General features: G+C 38.1%; 1 protein-coding gene across 1 annotated transcript; it reads right to left on the reverse strand.

Annotated features, from left to right (window-relative positions):
• Nucleotides 1-4779: 4779 nt before the first annotated feature.
• Nucleotides 4780-19765, reverse strand: LOC141922132 (coagulation factor XI-like). Its single transcript, XM_074821266.1, has 14 exons — nt 19702-19765; nt 18896-19058; nt 18118-18224; nt 16589-16748; nt 15923-16032; nt 12512-12671; nt 11615-11724; nt 11367-11526; nt 11124-11239; nt 10568-10742; nt 8405-8580; nt 8006-8101; nt 6496-6635; nt 4780-5127 (listed from the first exon to the last, which is right to left on the reverse strand). Exons 1-14 carry the CDS (start codon nt 19763-19765, stop codon nt 4972-4974), a joined length of 1893 nt encoding a protein of 630 aa, XP_074677367.1. The 3' UTR covers nt 4780-4971.
• Between the last annotated feature and the right edge of the window lie 2932 nt (nt 19766-22697).

Below are 22697 nucleotides of genomic sequence, written 5' to 3' on the forward strand. Positions count from 1 at the left end.
CACGAAGGATGTATGGAGTCACTGAGATCCCTTATCCTTTCCACAAGAACAGCTAAATTTCCTTTGGCATATTGCTGTCACCAGGTATACCTCTGAGAAACAAAACATGATAGTCCAGAGGTCTACAGAGCACTGCTGAGCTGCCATTCCTCTTCATTACTCCAGTAGCCACAATCTGGAAAGTCTCATAACAGAAAAGAAATCAAAACACATACATTTAAAAAAAAAAAAAAAAAAAAAAAAAAAGCTGATGATAACATTATCATGAGAAAGCATTACATTAGAAGTTATCAGTTTGACATTGCATGTGCTCTTTAGCAAATACATAGCTTGTGTATTGGCAGATGGGTATTTCAGATGGTCTCTTGATTCTTCTTTAGCAAATTTCAGTCTCTGTTTTCATACTGAAGCAATTCCTTTGTTTCTTCAGCAGCTCTTTTCCAGCCATCTCATGCCTTCCCCATGAGGACAGAACCACATTTGAACACCAGGAAACTTTCTTTTTTTTTGCTATGTTTTCTATTTTTTTCCTGCTCTTTCTCAGTCCCTTACTTAAGTCTCTAGGGTTTTGACAGCATGTCTGAGGTTTGCTGATATTTCAAACCAGTTGTGGATTAAACAGAGCATGAAAAGGACATCAGCCCCCACCTTTATCTCCTATTCTGCTTCTGCAGTGTTGGCAAAAAGTCCCAGCACAGCGATATGCCTTCCCTCTCCCTCTTGACCCAATCCCCCCAGCAAAAGCCAGACTTTGCCTGTTGGCTCTCTGAACATCTACAGCCAGCGTGGGGATTCCCAAAGCAGGAGACCTTAAGCACTGCACACCACCAGTGACACAAGCCCCTGGCCCTGAGAGCGCACCGTGGAGCAGAGGGAAGGCAGTATCATTCTTTCCTAAGACGTGCCTGCAGCAGCACCATTTCCTCTCTCCTCCTGTAACATTTGGACTCTCTCCATCCTTCCTTTGAATTTTGATTCTTTAAAAACAACCAACAAAACCAAAACCCCCAGCCTTTGAATAAATCTTTGAAATTTCATGTGTGTTGAATATGGTCAGCTTAGCACTGCAACCCCAAGAAGCACGCTGACCCCAGGGGTTCTTTGAACATAGGCACAAATACAACTGGTTATAAGCTTGTAGTTATGGAATTACATTTTTCCTCAGTGTTATTTGCAAATAAAGTATCAAAAAAATTAAACCCAGAAGTCATTTTCAGCAGCTTGATTGTTTTCCCATAAATTTGACATGTTTAATTTCTAATTTTTACAACCTCAATTACTTGTAAAGCCACTCCTGCTGTTTACCTCCACAACATACCCAGTGTGGGTGTGTGGCAATTATGAGGAGCACTCTAGAACATATTTTCAGCAATTAAGGTAATGTAGGTGATTAGGAAACAAGCTCATGAATTTTGGCAAAGACAGTGCTAAGTCCTACACCTTCCTTTCTGATTCAGTGTGAAATGCAGACTCTTATTGTGGGAAATTAATACATTTTTGACTGCTGTTTCTCACATGAGTGATAATTTTGGCCACAAAACATATTTGCTACCTGACACAAAATAAGGAGAAAGGATAAGGAGCTGACCGAGTGCTTATGAGTCAAGATTAAAGGAAAGGCAGGGACAGGAGACATTATAGTGGATGCCTGCTACAGGCCACCCGATCAGGAAGACTGAGCAGATGAGGCCCTCTATAGACAGATAGGAGCAACCTCACATTCCCAAGTCCTGGTCCTCATGGGGGACTTCAACCATCCCAATACCTGTTGGAGGGACAAAACAGCAGGGCATAAGCAATCCAGGAGGTTCCTGGAACATGTTGATGTTAACTTCCTCTCCAAGTGACAGAGGAGTCAATGAGGAGAGGTGCTGTGCTGAACCTTGTTCTCACCAACAAGGAGGGGCTGGTGGGGAATGTGAAGCTCCAGGTCAGCCTTGGCTGCAGTGACCATGAAATGGTGGAGTTCAAGATCCTTAGGGCAGCAAGGAGGGCACACAGAAAGCTTGCTACCCTGGACTTCAGGAGAGCAGACTTCGGCCTCTTCAAGGTCCTGCTTGGCAGAGTAGCATGGGATAGAGCCCTAGAATGAAAAGGGGACCAAGAAAGCTGGTTAATATTTAAGGATCACCTCCTCCAAGCTCAGGAGCGATGCATCCCAACAAAAAGGAAGTTGGGTAAGAACACCAGAAGGCCTGCATGGTTGAACAAGGAGCTCCTGGACAAACTCAAATTCAAAAAGGAAGCCTGCAGAGGGTGGAAGCAAGGACAGGTAGCCTGGGAGGAATACAGAGAAATTGTCTAAGCAGTCAAGGATCAGGTTAGTAAGGTCAAAGCACTGACAGAATTAAATCTGGCCAGGGACATCAAGGGCAACAAGAAAAGTTTCTATAGGTACATCAAGGAGAAAAGAAAGATGAGGGAAAATGTGGGCCCTCTCCCAAAGGAAACAGGAGACCTGGCTACCCAGGATATGGAGAAGGCTGAGGTACTCAATGACTTTTTTGTCTCAGTCTTCACAGGCAAATGCTCCAGCCACACTGCCCAAGACACAGAAGGTAAAGGTGGGGACTTGGAGAATGAAGAACCGCCCACTGTAGAAGATCAGGTTTGAGACCATCTAAGAAACCTGAAGGTGCACAAGTCCATGGGACCTGATGAGATGCATCCGCAGGTCCTCAGGTAACTGAAGGATGAAGTGGCTGAGCCACTATCCATCATATTTGAGAAGTTGTGGCAGTCTGGCAAAGTTCCCGCTGACTGGAAAAAGGGAAACATAACACCCATTTTTAAAAATGGAAAAAAAGAGACCCAGGGAACTACAGGCCAGTCAGTCTCACCTCTCTATCCAGCAAGATCACGGAGCAGATCCTCCTGGAAACTATGCTAGGGTACATGGAAAATAAGGTGGTTATTGGTGACAGTCAACATGGCTTCACTAAGGGCAAATCATGCCTGACAAATTTAGTGGCCTTCTAGAATGGAGTTACACTCTTGGTGGATAAGGGAAGAGCAACTGATGTCACCTACCTGGACTTGTGCAAAGCATCTGACACTGTCCCACACAACATCCTTGTCTCTAAAATGGAGATACATGGATTTGACAGATGGACCACGTGGTGGATAAGGAACTGGCTGGATGGTCACACTCAAAGAGTTGTGGTCAATGGCTCAATGTCCATGTGGAGAGCAGTGACAAGTGAAGTTCCTCAGGGGTCAGTATTGGGACTGGTGCTGTTTAACATCTTTGTCAGTGACATGAACAGTGAGTACACCCTCAGCAAGTTTGGCTATGACACCAAGTTGTGTGGTGCGTTCGGCACGCTGGAGGGAAGGGATGTCATCCAGAGGGACCTGGACAGGCTTGAGAGATGGGTCCGTGCAAACCTCATGATGTTCAACAAGGCCAAGTGCAAGGACCTGCACACAGGTCAAAGCAATCCCAGTCACAAATACAGGCTGGGCAATGAGTGGATTGAGAGCAGCCCTGTGGAGAAGGACTTGCGAGTAATAGTGGATGGAATACTCTGAGCCAGCAATGTACGCTCGCAGCCCAGAAAGACAACTGTATCCTGGGTTGCATCAAGAGAAGTGTGGCCAACAGGTCAAGGGAGGTGATTCTCCCCCTCTACTCCGCTCTTGTGAGACCCCACCTGCAGTACTGTGTCCAGCTTTGGGGCCCCCAACAGAAGAAGGACATGGACCTGTTAGACCGAGTCCAGAGGAGGGCCATGAAGATGATCAGGGGGCTGGAGCACGTCCTATTTGAGAAGAGGCTGAGAGAGTTGGGGTTGTTCAGCCTGGAGAAGAGAAGGCTCCAAGAAGACCTTATAGCAGCCTTCCAGTACTTAATGAGGGCCTACAGGAAAGTTGGGGAGGAACTCTTTATCAGGGAGTGCAGTGGTAGGACCAGGGGTAACAGTTTTAAACTGAAAGAGGGTAAATTTAGATTAGACAGAAGGAAGAAATTCTTTACTGTGAGGGTGGTGAGACACTGGCACAGGTTGCCCAGAGAAGTTGTGGCTGCCCCCTCCCTGGTGGTGTTCAAGGCCAGGTTGGATTGAGCAACCTGATCTAGTGGAAGGTGTCCCTGCCCATGGCAGGGGGGTTGGAACTAGGTGGTCTTTAAGGTCCCTTCCAACACAAACCATTCTATGATTCTACGATAAAAGGGAAAAAAAGGGAAAACGCAAAGGAGAACGTTACTTCTTTAATCAATGAGAGCTAGGGATATCAAAAATAATATATTGTGCTAAAGACCAGTGCCATATGATGTTTCTAAAGGGGATGATTCTTTTACTGACTTTCTGGATATTCTGTTTCAAGGAAATAGACCCACATTATCATTCTCAACACAAAACTTTCCACAGAAATTAGAATAATGTGACTGAAAGACCACACTGTTACCATACTTGCAAAATTGTTACTGAAGAGCTTGCCAAGGCCTCTGGTTTTGTTTTCTCAGTACTACCACTTTTTTGGCTAATTCCCTAAGGAAACAAGGTTTATACAACTGTATAGACTTCTCCCTGCCTCAGCAACCTTCCCCTAGCCCCTTAGTAAGTTTGTAACTGGTTGGCCCATTTCAACCAAATTTGAACAAGGGACGGAAATCTCCACTGCTGTGTCCAAACCTCAGAATTCAGAAGCCATTCCCAGACCCCAGGTCCATACATGCCCTCCAAGCTCATCCAGCCCCATTTCATGCTAGCAAGGACAGAAGTAATCAATGGTTCAGACATATTCTATTTTTTCTGCCAAATCAGTGACCACAGAGCTTATTTTTATTACTGCTTTTTATTTAGTGATGGCAAAAGTGCATTAATTCCTGCTGTTCTGCCTTTATAATCAAGTCTTTTACATTCCAGGCTAACAAGAAACACCATTTAAAAAACAGTAATACACTTCATCTCATTGCTCCTAGGGTTATTATTCCATGACATCACTTTGAGCCAGTAGGTAACTCTCATGCTACGTAGTTTTTTCTAGAATCCAGTCTGAATACTCAGCAACTTTTGTGTAGACACCCGGCTGTCCAGGGCGAGCGCAGCCTTCACCCCAGCTGGTGATGCCCACCAGATACCACACCTCCTCGTGCTTGCATGACAGCGGCCCTCCTGAATCTCCCTGTGTCACAGGAGAAAGACAGAGCACGCAAGGAACAGCTCTTGTCAGTATTTCTCTCTCAAAGAAAGCCTTGATTAAAATCAGCACCATTCAGCATTAACACCAGCATAACTTTTGTTTTAGACTAATTAACAGAGTACTGAAGCAGGTTTTCTGTTTTTCCATTAAACTGACTTCTAAATAGTTTCCAGTCATTGCAAATAATTTCTACTTCTTGTTAAAGTTCAAAACTACTATGTTTTGTTTTGTTTTAGTTTATCTACAGACACGTTATTTAAAACCCAGCGAATACTACACATGCAAGTGAGAAAAATAGTAAATTTGCCAATGTTTTCTCTCATGACCTTGGTTTTAGTATGCAAGCTTCATTTCTCTTCATGGCTTATCTTGTTTGAGTGACACTGTCCTCCCCTGGATAAAACAGATCTCTGTTTTCTTTTCCTATTTCTAACTGATCTTTCTGAACAGAAGGTCCTTTAGTGTAACTGTCATGAGTTGTTGAGACAATAGCAAGTGTGTTATTTTCATAAAACAGCGTCTCCGTGTTCTGGTACACTGTATCACATAAAGAAAGCTTAATTGCCATAAAGGAAAAATTACTTCCCAGCTCCACGAATTTTTATTCTTAATTACTCTATACTGACCACAGTAACAATAATATTTTAACATAAAAATGTTAACTGTTAAATGTCTAAAGCAAAAATACTGTATTTGGTAGAGAATTTAATCTTACTATTCTTTCATAAATTAACTCAGAATATTTAAATTAATGTAAGTGCATGAGTTGACACTCAAGCAGAGAATTTGGCTCACTGAACTCACGCTCTTGTGACATTTTAAATTCTAATCATGAACAGACCAGTCTGCTCAGGTTGTCTTTAGAGCCTTCCATTTCCCATGCATTTTAAGAGCATTGCTAGCATCCTCCCTTCTGGTTTGTACACAGTGAATGTTTTAAAATAAACTTTCATGTAGTGTATTTCTTGTCAGGAAATAAAAGCATCACATAGGAAATCTGCTTTTATTGGAGAAATGCTTTGAGATACTATACTTGCTCTCTCTGGATTTCTGATACTCCAAAGGAATACTGTTTTATTCCCTAAATGGATGAGATATATATATACACACACACACACTCAGCGTTTCTTATCCATGGAATCTATCCCTAAAGATTTAAATGTCACATAAGAAATGTTTTGTATGTACCTTGATTTTCAGTGCTTTTGACATGCAAAAGTGACAAATTAATCAACAACTTTATTGATAACTGTATTTCTCTAATGGCAATTAAAAAATAATTGCAGTATTCAATTATGTATTTCAACAAATGGTTGGAATTTATGACTATATACTACTTCTTTTCATTACCTTACAAGCATCCCTTCCACCTTCATCATAGCCAGCACAGATCACTTTGTCACCTATTCTGCGCTTCCGGTACCTTGCCTGGCATTCCTCTTTTGACATGAGGGGAACAGTAGCCTTCTGAAGAATATCTTCTACACGACCTATGTAATAGGTGGTATGAACAGAGAAATGTTTGCTTCTAGCAAAATAAAAGTTAAAATTAAACTCTAGAAATCCCCATACAGTGATATTACAAAGTTGAAGGCCACTTTTTAGAGTGCTGTCAGATGTTCATGACACTGATCTTCCTTTTTTTCTGTTAGTAAACAATGAATTTTCTGCTAATTGTCTGCTAATTTGAATGTTTTTATAATGCCATTTTACATGTCATGACTGGGCAAGCTTCAAAACTCCCTTGTGATTTGCAATGAATCCTCATATGAGTACAGTTCTCAGGACATTGGTCCTTGGAACCTGTCCTCCTATTAGGAGCATTGTTTTGAGTTATTAACAATTATTTCTTAGCAATCTGTTACAATAGGTTTGGAATCTCCCAGTTGCCAACTATGTGTTGCTCCATGCCCTAGTAGTTTACAGTATGGAGAAATTTGCACATAGAGTAAATAAGAGTATTTGAGAGCAGCCTTTTCTTAGAAATTGACAGAAGAAATTAGCCTATACAGTATCTGCCTAAATTTGTTAGATTTCACATTGAACTCTAACCTTCAAATAGGAAGATGCATAAAGGAAAGGACATTGTTTAAATATGTGTGTGTATATATATATATATACACACACATAAATATTACATATAAAAAATATAAATAAATACATGTAAAAACAGACTTTGTCAATTAACAGCTATTTTGGCCTACCTCCATATAAAATTGGAGGATTTCAAATGCCATCTACTATCAAAACACAAAAGTCATTGTCATTGTTTATAATCAACCTTCAGAATCATAAAAGCAACATACTTCAATCTTCAATTTTAAAAGTCATATGAATACAATCACATTAAAAAAAAAAAAAAGCATGGGTTATGTGTAGACTGTAATTAAAAATCACACAGTTCAGTGACAAGTCTGGCTTTTTTTCAGCTGGGAGAGCGAAAAGGTGTATGTATTCCAGATATATACTGTTTTGGCAGTAGATTAAACTAGAATCTATGCAAAAGTATTTGAGGGCTGTACAGGACATATTTAAGGTTGCATTCTTGCATATTTCAAATTATTGAATCACACGATTAATAAAATTTAATATTTGTGTCAAAGCACAGAGTTATTTAATGATAATTTCATACATCTTTCATATATGTTTTATGAAGTCTTAACAGAAGTAGATTCTAATTAAGAATTATATTACAGTGCTGGCCAGATAGCAATAATGGTAGCCAAGAACACAGTAGAATTTTCTTTTTAAAAAGAATGGATTTTTCTTTCAAGGAAAAAAAAATAGCGAGGGGAAAGGTTTTTTTAACCACATGAATTTTGTAAATATAAGAATTCACTGTTTAAATATTTATCTGTACCTTTTTCTTTTCTGTAACCCCATCCAATTACCCAACAGTCAGTATACAGTATGTTAGCATCTTCTTTTGATGGCAGGCAAATAGGTAGTTGAAGATCTAAAATATGATTAAAATATTAGTTTGACCACAGAGACAACTGGAACATTAAGGTTTTGTGGGGACCTACACGACCCCTGATGATAGCCTCTATGTTACACTTTGTCCCTTACACTACATATATGATTCCAGCCACATAAATAAAAGCCACCCATTTTCTTTCCAAAGCCAACAGAATGAAATTCTCCTCAAACCCAACTGCTTATTAAAGGAAGCCAGCCCAGGTGTCATGCACTGCCATACCAACGCCAGCCCTGTGTCATTCTGCACATTTTCAGAATTTCTCTGAAATACACTACATACCAGTAAAATTCATAGGTTTATCAAGTTTCAATAAAGCAATGTCATATCCAGTCTGTGCGTATTTATACTGAGGGTGAACAATAATCTCTTCCACTCTGAAGAATGGCGTATCCTCATTTATTTCTGATTGTTTTAAAATACCAGCATAAACACGCCAAATGTTGGGATTCTCAAGACTGAGGGAAAAAGACAAACAGTCAGTCTGTGGCAAAAAATTTGCACTGATTTAGAGTTTGCGTGCAGATGCCAACATCTTCCATTACTCCTTAGTGTCCAGTGAACAGCACTGAGGTCTGTCTTTCCATTTGTTATTTTCACACTCTCTAAACTACAAAACTACAGGAGTTTTGTCCATTTCCTCCACTTCTCCTCCTTTCTGTTACTTTCTCTATTCATATTTTCATCCTTGTATCAGTTTTCTCTCTCCTTTATGTTCAGGCTCTCGTTGTCCTGATCCTTCTTCTTCATCCTCCTTCCCCCTCTACCTTCTTTTATTTTCTCTTTTTCTCTTCTTCTTTTTGTGTTTTTTTCCCTTTAATTTTCAAGGGCCTAATGCAAGCCCTGAAGTAGTAAATGAGATTCTTTCCATTCATTCGAACACAACAGCTTTTCTAGTAATGAAAAGAGGGTTGGGAATATAAATTCAAGTAGAGTCTATTCTGACATATATTTGTTAGGAAAATGACACTAGTCAGGTAGATATAGATTAGAAAGTGTAAAATCATAGACATATATGAAAAGTTCCAGTTAATCTTTATGATTTCAACTTTACTTTGAGTAAGCTTAAGGGATATTCCATTGTGATATTCTACCATTAAGGCAACCTAGAACTTTTGGTGCACGCAATGAAGAAGATGCAAACTTTTCTTAAATAAACTTTCCAAAAATTTTGAAGATGAATTCATAAATATGTTAGGTTTAATAATTTCCAATTAACAAAGTCTATTTTTTAATTTTTATTTTGCAAATATATCTTCTCCTTCTGCTGTTTATAATGCCAATAACTTCTACACTGGATAGCAGGTAGAGAATTATATTTTTAATATAGGATTTTTTAGAGAGTTTAACCACTTTTGTAAAATTTGCCACTGAAGGCAAAACATTAGCAACACTATTCCACGCGAAAACAATAATGGGTAATGTACTACACTGAGTGAGTAAAAATGCCTGATTTTGGACCATGTTGCTGGGTCTTAGAGCATCCTCTTTCTTGAAGCATTTTATCTGTTTACCTGTCCCTTTTCTCCCATCAGACTGCATTATAGCCTCACACTTTTCATTCTGTAATTGATAGGATAACCTACTTCACAGGTGATGACAATCTAACAAAGGAAATGAATCATCTGCATGCCAACTAAATCAGGTCTTCACAACACAAGTAATTTCATAACCCAAATCTGATGGTAATTGTATTAACAATACAGACTACATGCGTCAGTGCAAATTAGCAATGTCTTAGGCATTGCCAGCTTTAAATTTTTTTCTTACAGCTGGAAACTGTGTTAAAAATAGGGTATTGACTGACTAATTGATAGAATTTGGGGAAAAAGACCCCCAACCGTTAAAGGAAAAACAGGACAACCAGAGCAATTGGGATCTGGATGTTTCATGTAATGCAGAGATAGGTAGCTCAGGTGCCAGAAGCAGCCTAATTGGACCCCCACAGAGATTTATTTTGTGTCCTCGTCAAATAAGTTAACTTGCTGAGCACCCTGCTGCTGAAGCTATCAGATTAGTACCATTTCTTAAGTTCCATGGAGAAATCTCTGAGATAAGTAATTTGAAGTTTATGAAATGTAATAACCTAGCAACAGATTTTCCTTGATCAATGATATGGTATCACAGTAAGGAAAAGCTTATATTGCATGAGAATGTCTAAGTTTCTGTAGGTATCTGGTGTCTGCTTTGAATTTCATCTTCTAGATGCATTAAAATAATTTAGCATCAGTAGTAAAATACTATGTTACAAAGGGACAAAGTATGGAGTTCCAGTTACATTAAAGATATGAATGGTCTACCTTAGAAGTTCACCTTTTGTTTACATTAAAACAGTTTATTTTATTCTAGTCCTCATTTTTATTTTTCTGAAAAGTAGGTCTCAATTTATCTCACACACTGGATGAAATTTTTTGTTTTATTTGTACTTTTATATTTAGGGCTCACCTCATGACGCAGTGAGCAGCTGTAAGAATCCACCTGTTGCTGATGATAGAGCCCCCGCAGAGGTGTCTCTGACGAGACAACTTCACATGCAAGCTGACTTGCCACGGCCATTCACCAGGGGAAGAGTCTGTCCCTCCAACGATCCTAATAGTTCTTGCAGAATGCTGCATACAAACTATAGAAATAATTTTAAACTGTGCTTAAAGATAATTTGCACTCACCAATGAAAAATTAAGATAAGACTACTGCTGATCCCTGAATAGGGACCAATCTATCGTAAAGACAGTGATACATGATACATTCTAATCCCTTTATGATTTACGATCATAAAGTCTATTAAAATCAAGTTCACAGTGCTGCTGGTGGTGTTTACAAAGCGTAGGCCTGGCCAACTTCACTTTTTCAGACATCACAACACGTCCCATTGGGACAATGCAACCAATTCAAAACAACCAACTGAAAAAACAAAACCAAAACAAAACAAAAAGACATTTTGGCTTCCTGTACTGAAATCAGTTAAGCACTGTCTCTTTTACATGAAAGAAGTTTTACTTACCAGTACTGGCTTTTTTTTTACATAATCTTAATGAGTATCCAGAGATCCTTCCTGGTCCATGTACTATTTCCACTGGAGATCCATTTGAGGACATTCTCAGGTGACATTCACACTTTCTGCCAATGAATTAATGCAAAGATTCAGTTTGAACTTTTTTTATGTAGACCGCATACATTACCCCCTCACCAAGACTACAGAATGGTTATTTCAGCAGTCTTTGAACATTTAAAAAATATATCTCACCCTTCTTCATTGCATGAATCTTGAAGGGGAAAGTAGGTAAAAAATTGGCAGCGGATCACATCTGTGCAAACGTGCTGGCAGGCTCTGTGTCCTTTAGTATAAGTGACATTGAGTTCATCTCCCAAAAAATTCATATGCGTGTAAGTGCGAGAATTGCAGGCTGTAAGAATGAGTGCATTTCAAGCATCAGAAAGTCTATTAATTTGATAAATTCAAAATTAGTATTTTTATTGTAATTTATTGCTTACCAGGAAAGGATCTTCTGCAATTTAGGAGACCAAAGCCTGATACAGCATTTTCTCGTGATATAAGTGCCTCTGGTATCCCACTTGTTGATGTCTTCAGAAGGCAAAGATTTCTAAAATGAAAAATTTTTTACAGTAATTAAATCTGTTCTCACATCCTAAAATTGATTGTTTAGGCACTGGTAAGGGAAGGTTTTTTCTTAAATGTATTTTTTCTCCCAAGTCCCTATCTGTAAAAGTATTTCATATGGAAATGCATTTACTAAGTTCACTAGTTCACACTATATTGAGGGAGCTTTTTTAGTTTTGTGGAATGGCATGACTGTAATACTAAAGGTTGTACAGTATTTATACATACGTAGAAGAGGTTACTTTGGATGATATATGCCATTTCAGCTTTGCTTTTCCCTGAAATTCCTTTGAAACTTTATTCTTCTGCTTTGTGTGGAATGTAGATTTTTAACTATTCTCACTACTATGTATGGAAAAAAGGAAACTCAATAGAAACATTTTTAAACCTGTTAATTTTATCAAAAATTTTTCACGTAAATAACTTAATACTACTAGGAAACCAGATAACTCTATTACAATTTCATAAAATTAAGTTTTAAGTCATTGAAGCAATCTGGAGGTTCACTGTATCTTTAGTGTGTATAACTTTCTTCACATTAACATTAGATACGCAACTGCAATACAAAACCCCTGATCACACTGGAGAAGAGATGAAATGCTTACAGGAAATTATAAACTTATGAATACAAAACACAAAAAGGTGTGCCTTGTTGAATATAACCTTTTAACAAAAATTTCTGAAGTATAAGAAAATAGTGGTTAAAAAAACACTGTGTGCTTTTTAAAAAAAAATCTAGTTAGAGAATTAAAGTTAGTTGTCATATTCACCTTTGGGATTCCATTTGCCATTCCCTGGTAAAGAATGTGAAGAACAAACACTTTGGAAAATATGTACAAATAGTTTGGCAGACAGAGATATCGGGAGTGAAAAAACTTGTAATATTAATTCCTGAAAATTCTTGATCTTCAAAAATGTCCATTTGACAATCTGTATAAAACGAGAACAAAATATCAAAATTCCAAATATTTTATTATATCATCAGAATATTAAGGTTTACAGATTATTCATTTCTATCCTTATTCACATTTTCCTTAATTTGTGACTGATAAGCTGGAAAGATAACACCACATTTTAACCAAAAACTATTTCTCAAGAACATTTTTGAGTGTGTAAAGTCATGGGGAGGAGTACTGAACAGGGATAAGGTTCATATACAGAAGAGGAGAAATTAATGTTAGAATACATATTTGATAATCTAATAGGAAATGTTTTAAATTAGGAACAGTGGAAATCAGTGTACAAATCCACAGTTAGGAACAAATCATGGTAATCTAGGCAAAGTCTAAAATAATTAAGATAATGGGTATATCTAAGAGGATCATGGGGAGACTAGAAGATAAATAATGGGATGATCGTCTTAACACTTTATTAAATGATATTTGAAAAATAGGCAGAATAAGCAGAAGTAATGTACAGTCTGCCCTCTAACACGACCAAAATAACATAACAGAGACTTGGCAGGATAATTCACACAACCAGACTATGGATATAGAAGTCACAGGAAGTACTAGGATGTTTAGAGAGAGAAAAATGAGTTGCCTTCTCCAAAGATATACTTGAAGTCCTAGTTAGAATCCCAGTGCAACAATAAAAAATTGAGAAAAAGGAAGCACCAGCATGGAGGATGTTTCTTGAAACTACCAAGCTGTAAAGACAGTAAAAATAGCAAAACAATCCAAAACACAGGACTTGGTGGCAGCAGAGAACTTCAGCTGTTGAGAAAGTACATCAGCCAAGTCGACACTACCCAATGAGTTATAGAAACATACTGGGAACATCTTACTACAGAAAGGAAAAACCAGTAAAAGGGAGAGGTAGAGTTTAATGTGACTCCTGTTAATTTGATGAGGTTTTCAAAAAACATAAACATGAAAGGACAAAAATACTGGACAGTGATTATGCAATAAGAAGATGAAAAAATAATTGGGCGACTAGAAAATAAGGGTCAGTTAACTCTGACAATTATTAGGTAAAATCCCACGTTAAGGGAAAATAGAGAATGGATACTTTCTAAAGAAAATTGTATTTAAAGCATAAATGTGGATCTGGTAGTTTAGGGAAGCTAACTCATGATCTCAGTGATCGTGTTCAGTGATCGTTTGTTCAATATTCAGTGTCCTCAAGGAACGTACTTTGAAAAGGGCAGAAGTACAGACAAATTGTTATGGATGTGTCATAACGTGTGCATAAGGACAAAACCAGATAGGCAAAGGCACGAAATGAAACGCCAAATAGGAAGGAACAAACTCTTGAAAGAAAAATATGTGGTACCATTCAATTAGCATTAAGAAAGGAACTCAGGTTCTGCTCAGTGGAGAAGGAAAGCTAATGGCAAAGGACACAAGAAAGGCTAAAGTACTACTCTTTTTTTTCTTCCCTCTATTCTTCTTGAAAACAAACTGCGGTTAGATAGTCAAAAATATTAACATTACTGAGCAGAGGGAAGAGGGCATGGTAAAACAGAAAACAAAGAAATCCCATAATATTGATTATTTCAGTGGTCTTAGAATCTGACTGAAGCAATCGCAAAGTTTCTTGGTACAATTTAGCTTTTGGTGTTCACAGAGGGTTGCTGTGATTCCAAAAGCTTTGAAAGGGGAAGCATCTATTTTTAAAACGATGACACTGGAACATATACAATGTAAGACTAGTCAGCCTAAATATAGTCAGAAAAAAAACTAGAACAAATATTCAAACACACCCATTTCAGACATTTACAACACAAGAATGCAGAAGGTGGTACTGAGATTTTATCACTATATTTGACAAATCTGTCTGGACAGGTGTAGCTGCTCTGTCTTGGATTAGGACAGATGACCTCTTGATCCAGTAGTACTGTCTAGGCTTCTATGATCCCATGATTTATTGCTGCTCTCTCTCTTGCCTTTCTTGCAAGACACAGAAAGCAAGGAAGGAAGGAAGGTAAGAACAAGACTGACCTTCACATGCTTTCAGAAATTCTGATTTAATTTGTGATGGATCATTACTGCCATGTCACTACTGTCATAAACCATAAATGTCTTTAATATAAAGTCTCAAATGGCTTTTGATATTTCTTTTAGCTTCAAATCATGTTGTTTGTGCATATGTTACAGTCCCTCAATTTTTCTCAAAGTCTCTGAGCAGGACCCTCCTGAGTACTGTGATTTTTCTTTTAAGCATGAATGTGTGTCTTTCTAATATATCTTAATGCAAGAGTTTGTAAAAAAATCTTTCCTCCATTCTCTGTCATACACATAGTGAGGGAATAGCTAAATTGTTCTCTTCTGTTCAAGAAACTTTTTCTTCCTTTTTTTCTTCTTCACACTTAATTTTTCTTTAAGTGTCTTCATTATTAAGATCTGAACAAAACTACTTTTTCAATATTTTCCAAAGATTTTTCCTACAGTAGGATTAGCAGAGCCTGAAGGAAGTGTATTTATATAGAAAAAGAAGATGCAGAGTCTCTACAAAATGTGATTTCTATGGGAAAGCTAGATTATCTGTGATCTAAAATAAGGTTATATGGAAGAAGAGGAACATCACCATTAAGAAGGGAAAATACCACACAGTAGGACACGGTGGAGGTAGATTTCAAAAAAGAATAAAAAAAAGAAAAAAAAGAAAAAAGTGAAAGACGTGTCAATTGAGAATAAGAAGGTATAATACACAGTTTGATCTTGCACTCTTGAGAGTTTTGCCTGAGTAATGATGGCAGGAACAAGCACAGACATTGCTTCATCACAAATCACCCACAAAACACAGAATAAATCCCTTCATATTAGCCAGTTGTATTAGAAAGCTGCAGGTCTTCATCAAAAATTTTGAACTGCATACGTGGTATACAAACAGAATTTAGAAAGTTTTATATTCGTCCTGATCTTTGACTTTGATGGGATTTTATCTTTCATTTTTGTATCCATGGTACAAAGATAACATGCAATTTCATCAAGCTAATCTTTTATTTAGATCTTCAAAGCAGGCAACTGTTTTTGTAAGACAAATGATAAAATGATGAAATGATGAAAAATTAAAAAGACCTGAACCTCCTTTGTGCCTGAGACTAACTATATTTGCAAGAATAAGTTTATATTAGAATTATTTTACATAATTAAACATTTATCTATGTCAGAGATAGACTGCACCTCATCATCCGTAACCCTTAAAACTAAACTGAATCACAAATTTTAAATAGTTACCTATTTCAGAAAGCTGGCACGGCTTTAAAGAGAATCCAGACACAACCTCATCAAGCACCTTTATGCTGGTTGGAGTTCCTACACTGGTATGTTTCAAGAAGCATTTTTTACTGAGTGACAAAGAATAAAGAAAGTGGTAAGACAACAGGCCATATTCCTTGGTCTACACCATCCTTCTGGCCCCATAATTCCTACCATTATGCATGTTCTGGCCACAGGCCAGACCAATCTCCAATCTCCAGAACAATCACCAAATGAAGAACAGAGCTAGCTGAACAATGTTTAACTTGTAAAATGGAGCAGATTACCAGCTCAAAAATAGGCATCATGTCTGATGATGCTATTTTCAGAGCAATAAGCACAGTAAGATTTAACAGAGCAATAATGCTGCACACCTACCAATATAATTTGCATTTCAATATCTCTAGAGAGTTTCAATTTCTTTTCAGTGCTCTGATAATCAAGTTTGTCTTTCTTGCTGATGGACAAATGAAAGCTAATTTATTACAGACATTTTCCTATCTGTAATTTTGAATAAATATTGCAAGGATGACAAGTCAAGGAAAAATTATTTCCTTGAATAAATTCTTGCACCTTAAACTGCTCTGAAATTTACTCTACTAAAGCACAGCACTGTCCAAGGAAAGGGGTCAAACCTGTATTTACCGAAAGCTTGCATTGTGAAATGTTTCTGAGGCATATGTAAAAAAATGACAATGGTTGTCATTGGTACATCTTTTCTGACACTGTTGATAACTATCAGCCATAGTAACATCATAAATTTTCCCTTCCATATCCAGTCCTGTGTGGACATCTGGGCTGCAAGCTGTCAAAAAAGAAAGAACAAGTTCTGAAAACACGCTTCTATTCTTTTCCCCGGCCCACACCCTAAACTGCCCAAAAGATAGCAGTTCATATGCCAGAGACCTCATAATCCAGATCCCACGTCCCATGCTCACTTGAGTTACATCGTACTTCACATATACTTCTAGTAACAAAATCAGAAGTGTAGGTAGAGTGTAGTACAACATGGCAGAGGAAAAAAATGGCAGATTTTGACAATGCCTCTGCCCACATGAGAGAGGAGCTCTAACCACTATGGCTGAGATGATGATGACATTAATCAAAGCAAGAACTCAGGATTAATCCTAAAACATACTTTCTTCCCATTTCCAAATTCACAGAGCAGTTTAAAAGGCAAACTCTGTCCTCATAAGCAACAGACATCTCCATTTGAGTCAGAAGACTTAATTTACACTCCACAGAGGGAGAATTGGGGCTGTGAGGTTTGAAATAGCTTTCCCACAGGCAGGATCCAGGTTTTACCTAAAGCACTTTTAAAAGTCCTGACTGCTCTGAAAGGCAAGTGGCAAGCAAAAGCAAGCACAACTGATTTGTCAATAGCTGCAATGGAGAACTTGCACAAAGACTCATGTTGAGGTGCTATACCAATAAAACTAAAGAATTAACCTGATATCTGTAAGACACTATTTGGCCTCAAAATAAATATAAATAAATAAATAAATATATTCTTGCTTATTCTGTTTTCCTGCAGTACCATGCTATGCTTAAAGCTGATCTCCTCTTAATGACATCATTATAATGGTACAATTTTAAAACATAATTAAAACAACACTTTTAATAGGCTTTAAATATGCCTGCTGAAAACTCACAGCTATGGCATGCTGACATTAAGACTGTGCACAGCACACATACACTAAAGGATGGAGCTGCTAGTAAATTATTACACAGAGTCATGAAGGTAGCAACATCACTTTGTGACTATGCACTTCGCTTTGCTGGACATCTGTTCTACAAAGTAATAGAGCAGGGTCACACACACCATATGAGCAGCTTGCTGGAGTGGAATTGTAGTAGTAAATTAATCTTCAGAACTGGAGCTCCCAGTTAAAGCATGTGCTTCCATCTGCCTCTAGCAAATGAAACAGTGACTGCAGGAACACGATTTCTCCATGACCTCATCTGGGGACCCGCAGTAGTGGATAGTTGTGGCTGAAGGGTGAAACCAGTGGAAGATTTTGTAAGCTGTGTTTGAGAGAGGTCTGGCAGAGAACATACAAATCACTGCTTGACTGCTTCCCTGATTCTATTCCTCTTTTTAAAATGCTAATTTTCTAATATCTGCTACATGATACAGAGCATAAAATGCATATATGCAAATAACCATAACTTACCACTAATTTGGATGTTACACTGTTTTAAAGAATGTCCAGAGATAGCTCCTTCCATGTCCACTTTCGGCAGCATTTCTGTATCACTGTCTTTTAAGTAGCAGGAAAACCTGTGTTTTAAAATGCAGCAATTCACAGCTTTTGCAGTACAACACAGACTTTCATAACTGTTTCTCAGGTGAAATGCAGGCTGTCCAATATCCCTCAACATTAAAATTTAGACAAGTGCCATTTGGAGAAAGATAGGATAGAGCTGCATCTGCTTTGCTGGCACTGGTGCCAGATGAAATTTCTCAGTCTATGTGGGAACTCCAAAGGTCTCATTAAGGTGAGAATCAGAGCCCAGGATTTGGAGGACAGAAATGCACTGCACATAGAGAGGGAGGACAACCTCATCCTCTCAGGCTACTGAAGTTCTTAATTGTGAGAAAAATATGTTAAAGAGAGAGGGTGGGGCACAGTAGAGGGGACCACTGAAGATATGAAATTGCTCACATTGTGCCTCAACAATAAAAATGTGGCACAGAGGAGGGAGTGCACAGTCAGTTCTGTTTTCTTGAAAGGGTTGGTATGCAAGTGGGAAAGGTTGGGAGCTGCCAAATTTATTCTTTTGAATTTAAGCAAATACTCTTTTAGATCACCAGTTTTAAAGATACATGACATTGTTTTCCATGGCAACCCCGTAGCTTTCCTTGTGTGCCTGTGTTCTGTCAAAATTTTACCAAGTTACTAAAATTATCACAGGAGACCAGCAAACACCACATAAGCATGAACGTTTTACCTTTTTGCAGGATCTTTAGTCCATGCCGCTGGCAAATAGGTGAAGAGCAGACAGGTAGGATGGTAAGTACACACTACTTGGCAGTAATTGGCACTCGGTGTAAAAACCGTAGCAAGGTCTCCTCCTTGGAAGTATGTATTTTCATAGATCTGAGTCACACATTCTGATATGGAATAACAAAATGCATATATTAGAGATGGGAGCACACACAGTTCACCAGGAGATGTTGAAGCCACTGCTCCTCTTTGTCATTGACCTCACTTTCAACACAGTCATTTGGCAGGAGAAGAGGGTGAGGGGGGTGAGTAGCACAGTTCCTCTGAGAGTCTCGTCTTTGTTCTCCAGCAGAAATAAAACTCTGCAGGGTGTCTCCCCCTGTTCCCTGTCTCGTACTGGATGCTGGAGCAGGGCAGCTTGAGCCAAGGCAGAAGGCTGAGCAGCAGGATGGACCATAAGGCAGATCTGCACAGCAGAGAGGGAAGGACCTTCTCACAGCAGATCTCAGGAGTGGCAGAAGCCTCATCTGAGAGAGACCAGTACAGAGCACCATTAAGAGGAAAACCAGGAAAAGGAAGTGCAGGGACCAAAAGGAGTTAGAAAGTTGTATGTGAAGCATGTGGATTCTCTGAGGCCAGAGTCACACATGGTGCCACTGTGCACAGCTTCAGTGGCACCCAGCATTTTATAAACACTCTTCTCCCTCACACTCCACCTTGAACTCCCTCTGACTTGCTTTACAATGAAGAAAATACTGTTACAGAAGTAGTGTCTCAGGAACTGTTGAGAATAAAAATGAGGCCAACTACCACCCTGCATCTGCAAGTTTTCATCATGAATCCCATATTGGACTCTATAATGAAACCCACTCATGTTGCAGAGATGTGCAATGAAGATACCTAAGCAGCAACCTGTTCCCATGTTTCAAAATGAAGGCATTTTAAGATTCTGTGTTAAACCACACGAGAAGGCTGGCTTTGCAGAGGAGCCCACCGTCTTCTTGTATTTTGCCCTCCAAAGGGGTAGCAATTATGTATCATTCCTGTATCTAGAGTGCTTTTCCTTAGCTAAAAGAGAAAATACTGCATTTTTACAGAATGGAAGGAAACCCAACTGAAAACATTTTACCTAGCTGCTTAATCTGTTACTATAGAGCTATCATACTGTATCAAAAGCTATTTAAAATGAAAACAAATTGAACTATCATATTGGATCTTACAGTTTTATATAATGTGATTATAAACTATACTTAGGTAATTCTATGTTTCTTGCACATGGGTAAAATATATAATTTACCCCCAAAAAAAGGAAAGAGTAAGAAATTATTAAACATGTGCAAGATATGCCTATCTTTTAAAGGTTAATTTCTTGTTAATACAAAATTTGTACTTTATAAACACACAAATATTCTCATATATACCCTTTCAAGATCTTTCTCTAAAAATTGGTATTTATTATTCTCAGTAGAGTTTCTATGCCCAACTTTGTCATTAACAGAAAAGCATTTTCTATTACTTAGAACACTCTAAGTGAATTCTAAAGTCAAAAGAAAATAATATTGCAATTAGTTGCTGTATCAGACATTTTGGATCTTATTTATCTTTTTCTAGTGTAAATTAACACAAAAAAAATTATTTATGCTGTAAAACCATGTACCATAAACTATGCCAGTTCTGAATACATTAATTTAATAAAAATATGTTTCCCAGGCCTCAGAAATGTTCCAAGATTTTTGTTTTGCTGAGATTTCAATTCACGTAAAACATTTCCTTAAATAATACTACATTTATCAAACAGATTTTGCTAAAAAGCTGAGTTACCCAATTGTCCTCTGAGAGAACAGTTAATACATTACTGAACATAAACCTGTGTTAAGTCTTAGTTATAATTTATCAGCACAGGGAACTTCAGGGAAATGCAATGTAATTTTTGTAGTTTGACTTTTGCTAACTGAAAAGGGTAAATCATTAACACAGACTGACATTGAAAAACGTACACAATCACTAATTTTCCAGTGTATCAAGAGAATTCTAAAAAATAATTTATGATAAAACAATTGGTTCTGGAGTTATTCACACTTATTGTAATAGTCTTTCAAGCATGATGGTACGTAGGTATTACACAGACACTTTTGGAATCAGTAATTTCACGCAAAGGCAGTGTGTAATTAAGAGTGTTGGTGGGGTTTGCTTATTTAAAAAAAAATAAAAAAGGATGTTGGCTCAGAAGCTCAGCTGCTGTCCCTCAGCGAGGCTGCTGGGCTGAGTGGCTCCTACCCCACAGACAGCATCTGGGGAAAGGGCTGAGGCCCCTCTGCAGCCAGTAAGAGGCAGCCAGCTCACCCCAGCACTGCTGGACCGAGCCTCCTGCAGCCAGCACCCATTACTGCAAAGTTCAGAGAGCTCTAATTTGTGCTGGGGAGAACCAGGTTAGAGCAAAGTCAGCTGAGAAGCACAGGGTGTCACTCCACCTCCTGCACCCCACATGGACCGCAAAGGGCCCCCTCCCTTCCTAAACTGCTGCTAAAGCTGCTGACCTTGCTGGTGGACCTAAGATGCTGAACATCACACTGATTTCACAGTTACAAGCTGGTTGCAGCCTCAGTCCAACAGAGAAACTGCCCCTAGCATGGTCCTGTGCATGCTGGGCAAGGTGACATCATGGAGGGGGGGGTGGCGGGACAATGTCAGTAAAGGCCCCTTAGTTCCATGTCAGGCAATAGGGTTATGTGAGTTACCCAAACTTAACTGAGCACAACCCAGCAGAATCAAGACAGTTCTCTCAGGACCAGACTGCAGTCACTAATCATGTCCCCTCCTAAACGACTTGCATTACTCTGTGTGCCTATCTTAGGAATTATATATTCACTTACCACTGTAAACGGAAGCAAGTAAGAAAATGAAATAAAAAGTGTGATAAATCCAAATCATCCTAAAAAACACAAAATCATTCTTTAGGATATGTTTAATAAAGGGTGTATAATTAGTTTTATAAAGTACCACAAGGCATATCACTGATTTACACTTGTACTGTTACACCATTAATTCAAAATGACATCGAGAATTAAAAATTACAGCTGTGATATGCAGTTATGGCATATATAAAGTAGCATAAAAGAGCAACAAAAGTTTGTCCTTTAATTATGCTCGCAAGAACCAATAAAGCTCATAAGCACACAGAGAATTTCTGCTTCATTTTACAGCAGAATATTTATTCTTGCTTAGACTGGGAGCAACGTTCCATCAAAATGTCACTATTAATCCTGACTCTGTCCTGATAGTTAAGTGGATACTATTATCAACATAGCAAACAAATGACTTACATTCACTGCTTTTGCTATATGTTATATGAATTTTAAAACATTTCTTTTTTTTTCCACATGCTACAACTTAAACTGTGAAAGAATCACATAAATTAACCACACAAAATGATCCATAAATAAACCAACATACACTGTCTTGTTGCTATGAAAACTTTTCACTGAATATCAGTTGCAATAGTGATTACATACCTGAACACACAGTAGGTCTGGATGAATGGATAAGGTTTATGCTCTACTAAAAAAAAAGTCAACAGTGTGTGTTAAATATTACTGTTCCTGCAATGCTAACTTATCTTTAATATTTACTTTGAATGGGTACTCTTTCTGTCAATATTGTTACTGACCTTGCACCACATTTTCAGGGCATACATCATCCAGATCACGCTAAAATTCATGTCCAGGTTTTACACCAGCTAAGCATCTGCCTCTTGATGACATTTTGAAATAAAAGGTAAATCCCTGATTCAGAACAGCCAGAGTATA

This window comes from Strix aluco, chromosome 4 (genome assembly GCF_031877795.1).
Source record: "Strix aluco isolate bStrAlu1 chromosome 4, bStrAlu1.hap1, whole genome shotgun sequence".
Classification (NCBI taxonomy): domain Eukaryota; kingdom Metazoa; phylum Chordata; class Aves; order Strigiformes; family Strigidae; genus Strix; species Strix aluco.